This window comes from Haliaeetus albicilla, chromosome 7 (assembly GCF_947461875.1).
Source record: "Haliaeetus albicilla chromosome 7, bHalAlb1.1, whole genome shotgun sequence".
NCBI classification, from domain to species: Eukaryota; Metazoa; Chordata; class Aves; order Accipitriformes; family Accipitridae; genus Haliaeetus; species Haliaeetus albicilla.
The window spans coordinates 36704220-36718791 of record NC_091489.1 but is presented as its reverse complement, the minus strand read 5'-3'; the positions used below and the strand labels follow the sequence as shown (position 1 = coordinate 36718791).

The following is a 14572-nucleotide window of genomic DNA, read 5'->3' as shown; positions in this document are numbered from 1 at the left end:
CAGAGTTTGAAAACTTTTTTTTTCTTCTAGTCAAGCAGTGTTTTAAATATGTTTTAATTAGTGTCTGTGTAAGATGAACTTGACCCTAGTTGGAAATATTCAACCAAATTATTTCCACCATGAAGGTGTCTTGCGTTATACTCTAATTCTGTCAGATTAAAACATTCAAATAACAGTAATACTGCCCTTAATATGCAGGAGTCTTGTTATAATTCAGGTGTATTAGTAGTGGTATATCAATGTAGGTAAAATTCTTCTTAAAGAAACATTGTATTGTTTTTTGCATGCCCCTACCTGTTTGGATTGGAGTTAATATTTTTGTATGTCTGAATAAATGAATAAAAGTTCCCATACTTTTAAGTTCAAATGCAATTATAAAGCGTATTAAACTAATTGCATTAACTATTGAATTCTTCAAAGCTTTCAGTGCTTTGTTTGGGGCAAAATAAATTACCCAATGTTTTTTTAATTTTGTAATACAGATAGGTATGTATCATTAATATAACTATTTTTCAACATTTTCCTATTTCTTTAAAAAATTGATGAGATTAAAAATTCCAAAAATCATTGAAGAACTAAGCTGGCCAATGTTTCTAGTGATTTGGAGATCTGATATATATTGCTTAGACATCAGTTTAAAAAGTGAAAGAATACATTCAACATTGCAGTAAAACAGAAAAGCCACACAGAGCATCATGGCTAGTTAAACTGGACTTTCATTTAGTGCATTTCATTCATTGATGCATTTCATTCATGCATCACCTCTGGTGTGAGCAACCAAAATGTGTAGTTGCACCTGACTTTGTGTTTGCACTGGGTTTATCATTGTAGTGAGTTGTGTCTGGGTGATCGCTGCCTACGTATGCTGACACAGAGAAGCCTTAGAGGCAGAATTGGAGAAGAATGAGTGTGAAGGCAAGATAGGGCCTAGTGCCAAGAGACAGGCCACACTGCTTCACATAATTATATAATAAACCTCAATAGCAATTTATAATGTAATTTCTTCATGTTGCCTATATGAAAATTATTTAAGAACTTTAAATATGCAGAGGCTTGAAGAAATTGTACTTCTTCATTATGAAGTTAATTGCAGATGAAGAGTGAGATGGACCTGAATTTCTTAAAGAACTCAATTAACTTTAACTTGTTAATTAATGTGTTTTCTTACAAGGTCAGAAAATCCTTTCAGCTCACAGCGGAAGAGCTGTAAGGTTAGGGAGGATGTATGACTTTGTGAATAAAAAGATTCATTGACTTTTAAGTTTAGAGTGGAATGCAGTCTCAACTGAGTGGCAGCATCTTTCATTATCTTATGTTATAATGAAGAACATTGGAATTTCACCAAATATATCCTTAACCAGAAAGTCATATTGGATCCATATTGCAAAGAACAAACTGCAATGTATGACATGAATAGAATAGAGTAAGTGAAAAGATGGGGAAAGGCAGAGGCGTTTATGTAACAATAGGTGACACAGGTCTCCGGCTGCATCCTTAAATATCTGTGTATCTTGCTGGGGTAATTTCAGGGACCATTAATGCTGTCCAACTGATGTTGCCTTGACTGCTTTACAATTTAGAATTATGAAGCTAAATACTTAAAATACTCCTGAAGTACCAGTCTGACATCATTACAGGTGCCCTGAACCAACCATACGAGGACGTAATTGAAACTAGATGCGAATGCAGGCTAGCTGGGAAGAGAAGTGAGAACTTCATCATGGCAATTTTAAGCTAAAGAAGGTATTTCTAGCAATGCCTGGTACTTCCAGGTACAACTGAAACTCTGATTGGAATTATTGTGCAGAAATATTTTCTTTAAAAGGAAGTATTTTAGCATTTCTGTTCTAAAATATTAAAAGGCCTTTTTGGTGCCTAATTCCACTTAGTAGCTTAAAATACTTTTGAACTTCTATAAAATAGGCTTGCTTTGGGATTTTTTGGTGGTTTACTTAAGTCCTCTTTTTTTGACTAGAGATTCCTGGAAGGTGTGTGGTAGAATGTAGTCTTCATAGTTATGCTTCATTTATTTTGTGTTGTTATTTCGTAGGGCTTAATATCAGTTGAAGAGACAACTTTACACACTGAGTCACCACTCCCAGGCAATGAACTGAACAGGGCCATTACTCTTACTTTGTAGCTGACCGATACCAACCCTATTTAAAAACTTTGCTAACCACCACTGCTCTGAGAGCTCTTTCTAACCTATGGGGTGAGTGTAGAGTCACATGGACTGTATTGCCTGGATTCTGCTGCTAAAATAGTTATTGAATGTATATTATTTTAACATAAATTTGTCTCAAATACCTATTAAAAGTGGTGAATGTACATAAAGTAATAATTAATGAAAAATAATTAGCTTTAAAAAAAATTCTTTTGATCAGGTGGAATGATTTGTATCCTTTAGCCAGCATCTATCATGGAACAGTTTCACTATCTGAAAGAATTTAGCTGTAAGGGAAATGTTTTGCATGCCTTAGCAAACACAGTCTCTTCCAGAATTCACTGAGGTGTGCTAAAGAGCAGTAAATAAGTAATTGCTTGGGTCTTGGAATTGTCTTTAAAACTGATTTTACTTTAAAAAAGTATCAGGAAAGAGTGCAATTTGAATGTTACGTAGTAACATAAAACAGAGATTTAGGTGTTCTTTATCACATTTTATACAAAAATCCTCAGTTTAGAGCATGTTACTTTGGAGCAACCTTCAAAGTGATTTCTGTAGAAGCACATGAGTGATTCTGTTTGTGTCATTTGAAAGTGTACATAGTTCTTTGTTTCTCTTACTTCCACCTGTGAGCGTATGGATCAAAGTGAAAGCTTGTTCATCTTCACCTGTCACTTGATCTTCCATCATACACTGGACATGTTCTGTGTCAGGTTTTACGCTGATGTGAGACTTGACTGCACACCCTTTATTCCTGCCATCTACAAAGTACCCAGCAACTGAGTAACCTCATCAGGAGGTTTAAAGTGGTGTCCTCATTCTCCATAGACTTTTCTGCCAATGTTCATGCAGACTGTGGTCCTTTTGAGCATAATGGTGAAGACCAGAGGATATGAATGCTGATGTTCTGTCTTTAACTGTGCATATTTAGGCACACAATTATTGTTCATACTTACTTGCTCTATCTTTGCCGCATTTAATTCTGCTTAAAACAACTTCTTTTTTTTCCTCTGTGCTTTTTATTGATAAGTAGTTCTCTATTCTGTCCGAAGTACCAATAGTTCATAAGGAAACATTGTGCCAGCTGCATCTTTGATGCACTAGCAAGGACCTGGGATTTTTGACTGTCAGAACTTTCTTGTGGAGCTAATGGCAAGCAACATAAGTTAAAAGCTGTGTTCACAGTGCTCAAGCTGCATGATGAAGTGTATATGTGGCAAGGTAGCCTTGATTTGTGAGAGTAACAGTAATAGAGATGGAGGAAGAACTGGAGGGACAAAAAGATTTTTCCACATATAAATGAATTGGAAAGCTACCCATTATTCTGAATTAAGTGCTCTTTGCATCCCCTTTAGCATCTATGTCTATGTTTGGGGCTGGTACCCAGCCAGGTTTCTATCAGAATTGTGTGGCTGTTCTGTTTAAACATAGCAACTTTGAACTGTTTATGGCTTGTTAAAACTACAGTCATGTAACCATTTTTGTCCCATATGCTCATAGTAAATGTAATTGTATTAAAACTATACATAGAGATCAAGGCCTGAATTGTTTATGCATAGTTTTCTGTTCCGGTAATTTGTTCTTCTTAGCATTCTCCCTGTTACATTTTTTTTTTTCCCCCACTGTGTTTTTTCTTAATCTTGTTGGTAAGCGTTGTGTACATGTTTAAGGAAAAGGAAAAGTTACTATTTTCCACCAAGTGCCCTGTTGCTTCAGGGTTTTGTCTGTTTCCTAGTTGGTATTTGCTGGTCATACCAGTGGTGTATCAATTGTATATCTGGGAAAAACGCATTACTTCTTATCCTACTAAAATCACTGTTTTGCATTTTGTGAAAGGTAAGAAACTGTCATCCCTTCATCCAGTTCTTGGATGCCGTCCAGCCTTTTGGATACATCAGTGCTGTGGTTTTGGAGAGAATCTGCTCTAGCAATTTGGAGTGAACTTTCTCTGTCTCCAGACACAGTGAGGGAGCAGCAGATAGGCCCAGCACTGTAACTCAGGTTTGAATGTATGGAGAGGAGTCTTAGGGTTTTTTTCTCTACCATTAATTACAATTTGATTAGTTGGGCAGGGTTTTTCTGGCTTTGTTTTTATCATTTTACTGCTGCTGTAAGAGCAAGGCAAAGCAGTAGATAGTAATATTTAATTAAATATTCTGAATATCAACCGTAATCATGTTGCTTTTTGTCTGGATTAAGAAGGGTGTTGCCTCTTCAAGTTCATACTGGATTCCTTTGCCCAAGAAGCTAAATCCAGATTTCATAAGCTATTATATTTAATCCTTGAGTTAGTTATATTGAGATATGCTTACCAGTTGTTTGGGTATATTTGTAATGGATTGGGCTTTTGGGTTAAATTCTTACAAGTGAATATCCTGAATAGGAAGCTATTTAAGTGGGTGGTTAGCTTTTATAGACCTTCACTGAACTGATTTTTAACATGTCTTGGAAATGAAGCACTGTTGATAGCTGAAATAAGAAACGGACCCTTCACTCTTTATGAATTTTGGGGCTTTGTCTTCCAGTTTTGGAAAGCTGAGTCATGAAAAAGGTCCAACAATTCAGACAAAAATGGGGTGGAAATAATTATTTTAAAGCTGAAATGTGGAGTGTTATCTATTTTGGGGGATAAAAAATTAAGAAAATGTGGTAGTATTTTTCTACATACTGTATCAGAATATATTGATAAATAAGCAAACTTGCAAGAAGGAATAAAGGTGGTTTCTGTCATTAAAGCAAAGGAGAATGAAAGAATAGAATTATTTGTACCATAGCAGTAAAATCTGTCAATACTTGAATTATGAACATTATGTACTCTTGTTTCCATTGTTTAAGTAAACCAAAAAATATGTAGGCAAGACTGTAACATCCTGTATTAAGTTTAAAGCCAAAACGGATGTACTGTTTTAATTCAATAAAAATCCTTTTTGCTGCTTTATATTGTAACAACAAAGTTGTTCTCTAATAAGAGTAGAGATACATTTTCTACTTGCAGGCACCTTCATAATAACTCTTACAGCTTTTCTACTTGAAATGCTATATTTGTGTCCTGTAATGAAGGAACAGGAGAGCCGAGTTAAATGTGGGAACTTTTAACTTGCAATACAGTGTTGTTGCTTTACTGATGCTACACAATATACACTGCGAATTTCGTAGAAGTGCAGGAGAGTTAGACATATGTTTTACTTTAATGAAAGTTCTGTGGCTAAATTCCCTGAGTCGACAACTGTGTACTGGATTGTTTATGACATTATACATGTTTAATTCTTAGAATCAGCATTACAAGTATTCACTGTCTAATGAATTTCTAGCAGAAGTCCTTGATTACTGGGTTTTGACATCTATTGACTTCTGAGTACCAGGATTTCCAGTCTCCTGGAGTTGTTTGGTGCTCCTAAATACTTTAGTGTGTAGTTTGGTATGTGTGTCCAAAAGCAAAATGTCCTCTGGTGGTTAAGATAGCATTGGTATTCAAGAGTTTGAAGTATGTTTTGACTGACCATAATCTTTGAAAATGCAGGTCTTTTGAATTGGAAACCTACATATATCTGAGAATATGTTCTATCTAGAAGTGCTATAGTAAGGATCTAGCTCTTTATATATTCTTGTCTACACTATGTATAATGCAGGTTTTGCCCCACGTAGGCTGTATCTACCTCTATTTACAGAGTACTAGCAGTTGTGTTACTCAGACATATTTGCATGTGTGTTTTTTAATGAAAATTGTCATAGAATACTAAGTTAATAATTTCTCCAAATACAGGAGAATGATTCAGTATGATGTCAGAAATGAAAATTTTACTTTGCATTTCTTGTATTTCCATACTACGTTGAACGAAATGGTGATCACACTGCTTGTTAGAGGTATAAAGGATGAAATTCTGATTCTGTGCCATTGGAAAGACTTCAGGGATTTCAGCAGGGTGAGAAATTCACACAACTGAGCTCTTTTCCTACAGAGAGTGCTCTGGTATGGTCATCTCCCTTCACTGGAAGCAGCATTGTTCCCAAAAGGAGTGGCAAGTAGTAAAAAGACAAATAAGAGTGCATTACCTTACCTAGTACAGGTGGTGTAGCAGAGGACTTCTACAGGGGTGAAGTTATTCCCAAGTTATGTACTGAGGGAAGAAAGGGGGGTATTGGTTGTAGGGATGCAACCTGTAGGGTTAGGAGAAATGGTGAAATTAAGTGTTTGTCTGTTTTTCTCCTTTTACTGGTACACAGTTTGAGACCCTGGAATGTGACTTGCAGAAGTGGTGTGCACTGAGCTCCTTCCTGATCTCAGTTACATTTGTTTGGTCATGAAATTTGTCATATAATCATAAATATTCTTAAAAATCAGGCCTTGCTTATCTCAGAATGGGCATTCGAATTCCTGAAGGCTTTTAGTGTCTTTATCTGCAGCCAAATCTGTGGTCTAGCCACCCTTTTCATCCTGAGTTTCATTGCAGCTGTTGTAATGTGAAGTTCATATTTAACTGATATGATTTATGTAGTGTTTGGAGTATTTCTTCTGGACAACAGGGAAGCTGGAGCATACTCTTGTTTTTTATAAAGTGCACGATGACATGAACTGTTCTGACAATTCTGCAAAATTATTATTTTAGAACAGCTCCCCCTAATCATATACTGCTTATGTTTGTAAGCTTGCATAACTCTTTGTCCTAAATTAATAGTTTTGTTTTGCTTCTAAGGTCATGGTGTTGCAAAAATGGAAAACATCTTTTATTCTCTGTGCACTTGTAAATGGCCGAACAAACCTTTGTGAGCAAATTCAAAGAGCATCAGTGCGTGCCTTTCGAGAGGTTTTATTCTAGGAAACCTGCCAGTCATTAATGCCAGCATTTCAACTCTCTGCCCTTGGAAATCTTTGTCACTTGAAGTACCAAGTAACTCAAAGGTTTTTTTGAAATTAGTTATTTTAAATACTTTAGTTACTTCTTCACTTTAAGAAAGTATTAACTTTGGACTGTATTCCTGAATCCCTTCTTAATTTAGTGCATTTTAGCACAGTTGAGTCAGGAATGTTACAGTTAACAAGGAAAGGGCCAAAACCTGCCCACAGGTGATCACCATCACACCATGACCATCACAGGAAATGCTGAGTCAGGAAAGACATAATGCAGCTGAGCATCTGTGACTATACCAGTGAATTATCCCATTTCCATGAATTCTGTTGGAAAGCCCTTTCTGTGGGGTGCATGCAAGCTTTGTAGTGGAAAACAAAATTTGTTTCAAAGTGGTGAGTCATGACTAGCCTGGTAGCATTCACTACTCATCTTTTTGTGCATTAATGAGGCACTGGTAATTAGCTATAAAACCCAGGTTTGTCAAGCATATATTAATGAAGTATTTGTACATAACAAATTTCAGTAAAATTAGCTGCTAGTGAAATTAGTGCGTTTCTGGGATTTTTCTATAGTTCTTAATTCACATTACAAAACCTACATAGTCCCTAGCAGCAGTCTACAGCGTGAAAGTGATCAGAAACAGATCTGTCTGCTTTAACTGTCCAGGCAGAATAAAATTTCAAAAAAGGGGGAAGGGAAAGAAAGAAATGGAATAAATTACAGAAAACAAATGAGATGTTTGATACTTTTTGACAGCGCCTGAAGCTTGAGGGAAAGATGAAAAAATGGGAAGATTTATGAGTTTAGGAACACAGTTATACTTTGCCAGTAATCCTCTTCTTACCAAGCGTTTCACACAATATCAAAACCCTTTGTATATTAAGAAATAACAACATATTACACTTACTCTGCTGTTATAATCTACCTTTGTGAGAGACAGTAGTTAGGTGGCATTGCCTGAGCAATGCTTTTGAAAATCTAATAGTTTATATGCTCAATTATATACATGAAAAATGCAGAAAGCTGATTTCATCTAACTCTTACTGCTTATTTTTAAAATGTCTTAGTGTTTCATTATTAAAGCATGCATTCTTAGCTCATTGCCCACAGTCTTTCTGAAAATGTGTTTTTAAACAATTAAATGAAAACCAAACAAGTTTATTTGGACTAGAAAATATTGAAGAGAAACTCAGATTTAGCTAGGTGTTACCCATGTCAAAGGAATATGAAGTTATCCTAAAAAAGAGATAAATATGTTTTCTAAAATGGAAATTCTTTGCAGTGGAGAATACTGCCCAGCTCACTGCACATTTAGAGAATTGGGCCTGTTAACATGTTGACCCAAAACACCTTCTTTCCAGACTTGCCTCCTGATGCACATTTCTGCTCTGGCAGCTTACATCACATGAAGCATAAGTGACAAAAATTTTCCATTGTGCAAGACAAGATGCTCATTAATAGTTAACAATGCCTCTTTGGAAGGAATACTTGAAAATAATATGGGCCAATCATCTTCCAAAGATGGTTTCCTTGGTTTAGGCCTTTTTCAGGTGTTTGTTTCTTGTAAGTAGTCGTAGATCTTTGTTTAAATTTCATAAAAACAGAGGTCAAGTCTCTCACTGTGCTCATTAGAAGTGTCACTGTTGACTTCAGTAGAAATAAGATGCTGTCTTCAGTAGAATTCTGCTTTTATTCTAGTTTTTGAAGTTTGAAGCTCTCAATAACAAAAAAATGTACTGCTAAAGGGCAGATTCTAATGAGTCAGCAGGAAGATGTCCAAAACTAATGGAAAGTTTAGGAGGAAAGATCAAGTCCATTATCCTCATAATAATAATTAAAAAAAAAAAATCAGTAAATCTGCTGGTTTGCTTTCTCTAAGTGGTAACTTTAAGCAGGATGTACCATAGTTGACTAGAGAAGGTAATAGTTTAGGATTTCCAGTCTGGGCTTATTTTTGTAGGAAAAAGATGGGTTTTTTTCCAGAAAGAAATCTCTATTTCTTGATTCATTTTATCACTGCCGCAAATAAACAGGAAAAAGTTTTTACAGAAATAGTCTGAAATCAGGTTTAATAAAAATATGTACAGCACAGGAACCACTGAATAGCAAACAACATGTATCAGATCTTATTTCAATAAATATTAAAAGCCTTGTTTAAAAGAACAAATTTTTTTATACAAAGAAGCATTGAACCAAAATACATGTTCATGCTCTGATAGCTTCCTTAAGTAGCTCGGAGCTTTGATGTTAAGTGTGTTTATTTCTACTAAGTGAGTATATTCATGACAGCTTATACACCACAGAAATGGACTTTACCATAGGTGTGCTTACAGCACTGTTGCAGCTCACATGAATTGGTCTTTTTTTTTTCCTATCGAGCTTTTCGTGATATTAATAGAAAGTATAAATCCTAACAATTAGAGATGTTACAAAGCTGATTTGAATAATGTAGACATATAGGAAATCAAGTAGCCTATGGCTGAGAATTATTTTTGGTTCTCTTATTCAAGATCTCAGCTGATATATCTAAGACACCTCCTATGGGAGTAGTTTGGGATCATGACTTGAAAGGCTTCTTTAGATGATATATTTAATACCCACCTGCAAAGATGGCCTGTGGCATTTATGGACTTAAAACCAAAGTGCCCACAAGTGAAATGATAAATTTATGGAACTTATAAAGCCAGTAGAGAAAAACAATCTTTATATTAGGTCTTTCAAGAATGGTATTTTTAATGTATATGAAGTCGTAAGAAAAACATCATAAAGAAGTAATATGTTAAAAGAATGAAAATCATTTTCTTACTTTAAATGAAATACAACTCTTTGGGATGTGGCAATATGGAAGACGTCACTTCCATAAAGTCTGCCTGCCCTTCTGTAAGGGACAGCATGCCAGAAGCTTCGCACATCTCACTTTTGTGCCTCTGCTGCCTTAGGCTGTTTGCTGTGTCTGGAGACTTGCCTCAAGGCAGATGAGACAGGCTAGACTTTGGGAAGTATATGACTGCTTTTAAATACAAGATCTGTTTCTGTTGTTTATGGAAACAATAAATATGTAACAACAAATCCTAGTTCTTGGTAACAAATCTAATCAATTGCAAAAGGGATTTTATTTCTGGGGAATATTGTATATACATCTTGTATACCATGGGTACAATGTTACCTTCCTTGTAAACATACCATGCTGGGTTCACCTCAAGCGTGTTCTGGTGTGCTGGAAACCATAAATAGCTCTTGTTGAATAAAGAGTGTAATAGTTGTAACATATCCTTATGTTAATCTTTTGCTTCCTCCTTAGTAGCTATATTTATAATGGAAAAAAGAAATACAGCATTATGACAGTAAGTCTTGACAAAGTCCAAATTGTCTCATTGTGTAAAATTTAAGTAGACTATTAGCTAGTATCATCTACTTAGTGTTTTTCTGAACAGTTGTGCTGTCTGGTATAACATTATTAAAACATTTTCCTGATCTTTTAATTCTTATACTAAAATGTCTACTATTTCATATCACAGTTGCTTTAAAAAAACCTCCTTGAGATTGCAGGTTAAAAAGATGGGTGTAGCTGCTTCCTTTGAAAGTGTGCAATTTAAATTACCATATTAAATCATGTAGTGTAAAGTCAGTTGAAAAAATGGAGCTCCACTAGCTGAATGCTTAATAAGAAAATTTAAAAACACTTTTGCAAGCTATAGATAAAAATAAAATTCTCTGTTGTTGCATATTTTTCTGTCAACAACATCTACTTCTATAGAGGCTAGACACCATATGTGTTGCTGTTATCCTTTCTTTAAAGGTAATTTTTTAAGTCCCAACATATATTAATCAGTTGGCCTAATAGCAAGAAGAAAATGTATGTGAAATGCCAACATATCGAAGTAAGTATTTCAGCTTAAAATTGTTTTGGCTGAGATTTTTGTGATAATCTCAGAAGTGGGTTTTGTTTTCACTATAAAAATGGGCAGGCAGATATTCTGTGCGTACGAAAGCAATTGTACATGCACTTCAGCGTGAGGAACAGCTGGATGACTAACTACCTAATCTGTGCTCACATGTGGATGCTTATATAAGGTACTTTGATAGAAACAAGTCACTCATGCATGTTTTGAAGTGAGCCAACCTGCAGTATTCAAACAATGGTATTCTAGGAAAAGGTAAATTCAGGTACAGTCACTGCAATGCTGGAAATATTAAATATTCTCACTCAGACTTGCACAGTGCTCTATAACATAATGCTTTAAAAATGGTGATGCTTCCCTTTTAAGATCTCTTTTTTTTTTTAATTGGAAAGGGCCAGTTTGCAACTTCTCAGTGAGTCTTCCTGGTTTTCAGTCTTTTAGCTATCCAAAGTACTTGCAAAGTAAAGGAGACTTTTGAGGAAAATAGTAAGAATCCCAGTGATGCTTGAAGGAATTCACTGTGTTTTGGTGTGGCATTGTTTTTAGTTATTGCATAATAAATTAATCTGTATTTTTTTGTGTAAATCTGTCTTCTGAGAATCACCTAGAGGATACAGGAAGCATGGTAGTTATGGGGATTGGTCCTCGTATGGTTTTATGTCTTTCTCCCTTGCTGAACCTCATTACCAGAGAACAGAAAAGTGTTGTCTTTCAAATTCTTGACTGCATTTGTCATCTGCGGTTTTCTATCTTATTTGAATGCTTTCTTGGACTGTGGATGCATGTTGGTTTGATATGAATTCTCCAACTGGATGGCTGTAACTCGGGTCTCTTTACTGTAGTGTCTGTTTTACCAGGCTCTATAATGAAATGGACTTTAAGTAAAATTGAATTGGCCAAAGTGTCATGATTCATTATGGTCTTCCAATAGGGTTGCTTTGAAATAGCCACGGTAAGGGTTTAATTAATATTCTCAGGTACAAAATTGATGGTCAGAGGCAACAGTATTTTTCTCTTTGTTCAACTCTAACACAGCCATTTGTTTTAAATATAGTTTATGTGGGTGATGGGTGCTAACCAGTTTCTAAGCATTAGAACTAGCTTTTCTTTTCCAGAAGCCTGAGTTGTTACACTAACAGCAACAGTTCCTCCTCATCTAAGCTTCCTGTTTCCTTAGATTTAATAGATGTGGAATGAGAAATAACTTTCAATTGCATTCTGTGCAGTGGAGTAGGGTTAGCCAAAATTCCTAGTCTGCCTTGTGAGCCAAATTGTACCCTGTAGAGGCAGATGTATTACAAGGAAAAAATACAATAGGCCTTTTTGCTGCTTCTGGCTCTCTGCTATGTTTATTGCTTTGGGAAGATAGGACACAAGCTTAATAGGAAATTCTCTTTTGTCTTGTACTTTCTGTAGGTCAGTGTGGACATAAAAGCTGTTTTGAGTTACTGAAATGGCTGAATTTGGTTTTACTTTTCATTTACTTCTTTACTCTGTTGGAACAAATTTCTGCAACATTGCTTAGTTTTTTCTGATAAGATCTATGAAAGAAGCCAAATGTGACTTGCCTAACATGGTTTAAAGAGACATATTCTGATAACTTTTTAATAAAAATATACTTCTTATGATCCCATGTTTAAATAAGTTATTAAATTCTACTTGAAGTTGACCAAAATTAATAGGAAAATGCACAACAGATCTTTGCATTGTATACAAGAACAAAACAATTTCATACTTGGTTTCATTCATTCTGGGATAATTCCTCCTCTTTAAGGTGTGAAGGCATTTAACATAGATCAGATATGAATAACAAAATAAATTTGAGGTACATAGAGTCAAATTCTGTGCTAATACAAACTACTAATGATCATTTTTACAATAAAAAATCTTGCTGATAACATACACAATGTGATGAAGATTAACATACAAGTAATTTTTCTCAGGTTTGTAAATAGAAATGTGACACCAAAATACGTATTTGAAGCTTATGCCGTCTTGTGTCACACAATACCTTTAATGTATCAGATTCTGCTAATGTGCCCTTGCTGTTGATGTTACTTTCAAATAGTACCTCAAAGAAAAGCTCATCATGTATTCTCTAGAGAAACGCTGGCCTTGAGTGCAGCAGGGTTTGACAGAAAAGGAAGAAATATAAACAAATTAACAACATTTGTCTGACAGCTGTGTTTAAAAATACAAAGCCAAACACTAGTTATGCTTAAATATCTTTCTTCCTTTCTAAAACAGTTACAGAACTTCTGCTAAATATCCAACAGGCCAAGAAATTCCTGTTGTCATGGTGCCCAGAGCAGCTAGTGAACAGGCAGCAGCAGTGGTGCAGTCCTCCCTGCACCTCCAGGCTCCAGCTCTATTCTGGGGCACTGTGCCTACGCCTGAGCAGGTTGCTTCATTTCTAGCCCACCCACTTGTTGGCCTGTATCCTTAGACTGCTGGTGGCTTTCTCTTTTTTTTTGTTTTTTTTTTGTTTTTTTTGTTTTAATCCTCTGAAGTAGCCTGTCGCTTGGCTTTGATTTGGTGGACTGTGGTGGGGTCATCCTAATAAATGTGCTAAAATTCCCCTCCCTTGCACTCTGCATTGTTTTCCCTCTACTGCTTCCCTCCTTCCTTTTGCAGGTACGTATATGCAAATGGCATGGACATGTAATTAAGTGCAGACATTTGATCCTGACATAGTGTGGACTGCTGCCAGCAGTGATTTTGGTGGTGTATCAGGCAGCAGGCACAACAGTCTAAAAACCACCCTTTGCCAGGGGCAATTGCAACAGTTTCCGTGGCAGCTTGGAAGCCCCTTGAGCGCAGAGCTCTCTACAGGCAGCAGCTTTTTGGGTCAGGTGGCTTCAGGTTTTTACTCCAAGCTACAGACTAGTTTTGAGAGCTAAAAAATTACAATGAAGAGAGGATGAAGGCCAGTAGGAGCAAGTTGACTGTACATATTGTATATATTGAGTCCTCTTGACCTTATCCTGCATGAAAATATTAGTAATTCTTCCCAGGATTCTCCCCAGGATCCCTCATGTATTGTCTTCAGAACCTGTTTTCTCCACCTTACTAAGGCGTTGATTGCTTTTGCTAAAGTTAAAATGCTAAATGTGTTTTTTTCAGGCCACACTATGATTCAAATCATTTCAAACAAAAGTATTTTCAAACACTTCTGTTACTAAGTTTTTTATCCTTCCTGCTAGTTTTTTCACAACGTGGAACCTTATACGTTTTATTTCCAGTTTCCTATTTTACTATTAGGCTTCTGCAGCAGGAACAGAGCTGTAGGGGCAACAGAATGGCTCTACAGTAAACTGAGAGGTGTTTTTACTATACAGGCTACTAGACACTTTACCTAGATATGAATTTCAGGTTTATAAAAACAAAGGTTTTAGGTAAAATATTGCTAGCCCTTATGATTCTAGAGAAAAGCTTGAAAACCATGGCTAAAGTTCTTCCCAAAAGCTCAGAAGCCAGACACCAATGAAAAAGAATTCCACATTTCTTCTGCAAACATTTAAATATCAGGATTTTGGAAAACTTGACAGTATTGTTTCAGAATACAACAACATTTTGGAGGTATTTTATAAATATTTGCAATTCTAGTCTATACGCTGTCACAGATGTAAATACAATCTTCAAAAAGCAACATTCTC

General features: G+C 35.7%; 1 protein-coding gene across 4 annotated transcripts in view; it reads left to right on the top strand.

Annotated features, from left to right (window-relative positions):
• Window positions 1-14572, top strand: part of ACYP2 (acylphosphatase 2) — a 46660-nt gene that overhangs the window by 26428 nt on the left and 5660 nt on the right. The window contains exon 5 of one of the 4 annotated variants that reach the window (XM_069787720.1): window positions 1638-1661. The exons of the other annotated variants lie outside the window; for them this stretch is intronic. Coding sequence (XP_069643821.1) covers window positions 1638-1646 — 9 coding nt within the window. The 3' untranslated portion in view covers window positions 1647-1661. Of the gene's footprint in view, window positions 1-1637; window positions 1662-14572 lie in introns of those variants that run through there. 4 annotated transcript variants of the gene reach the window in all.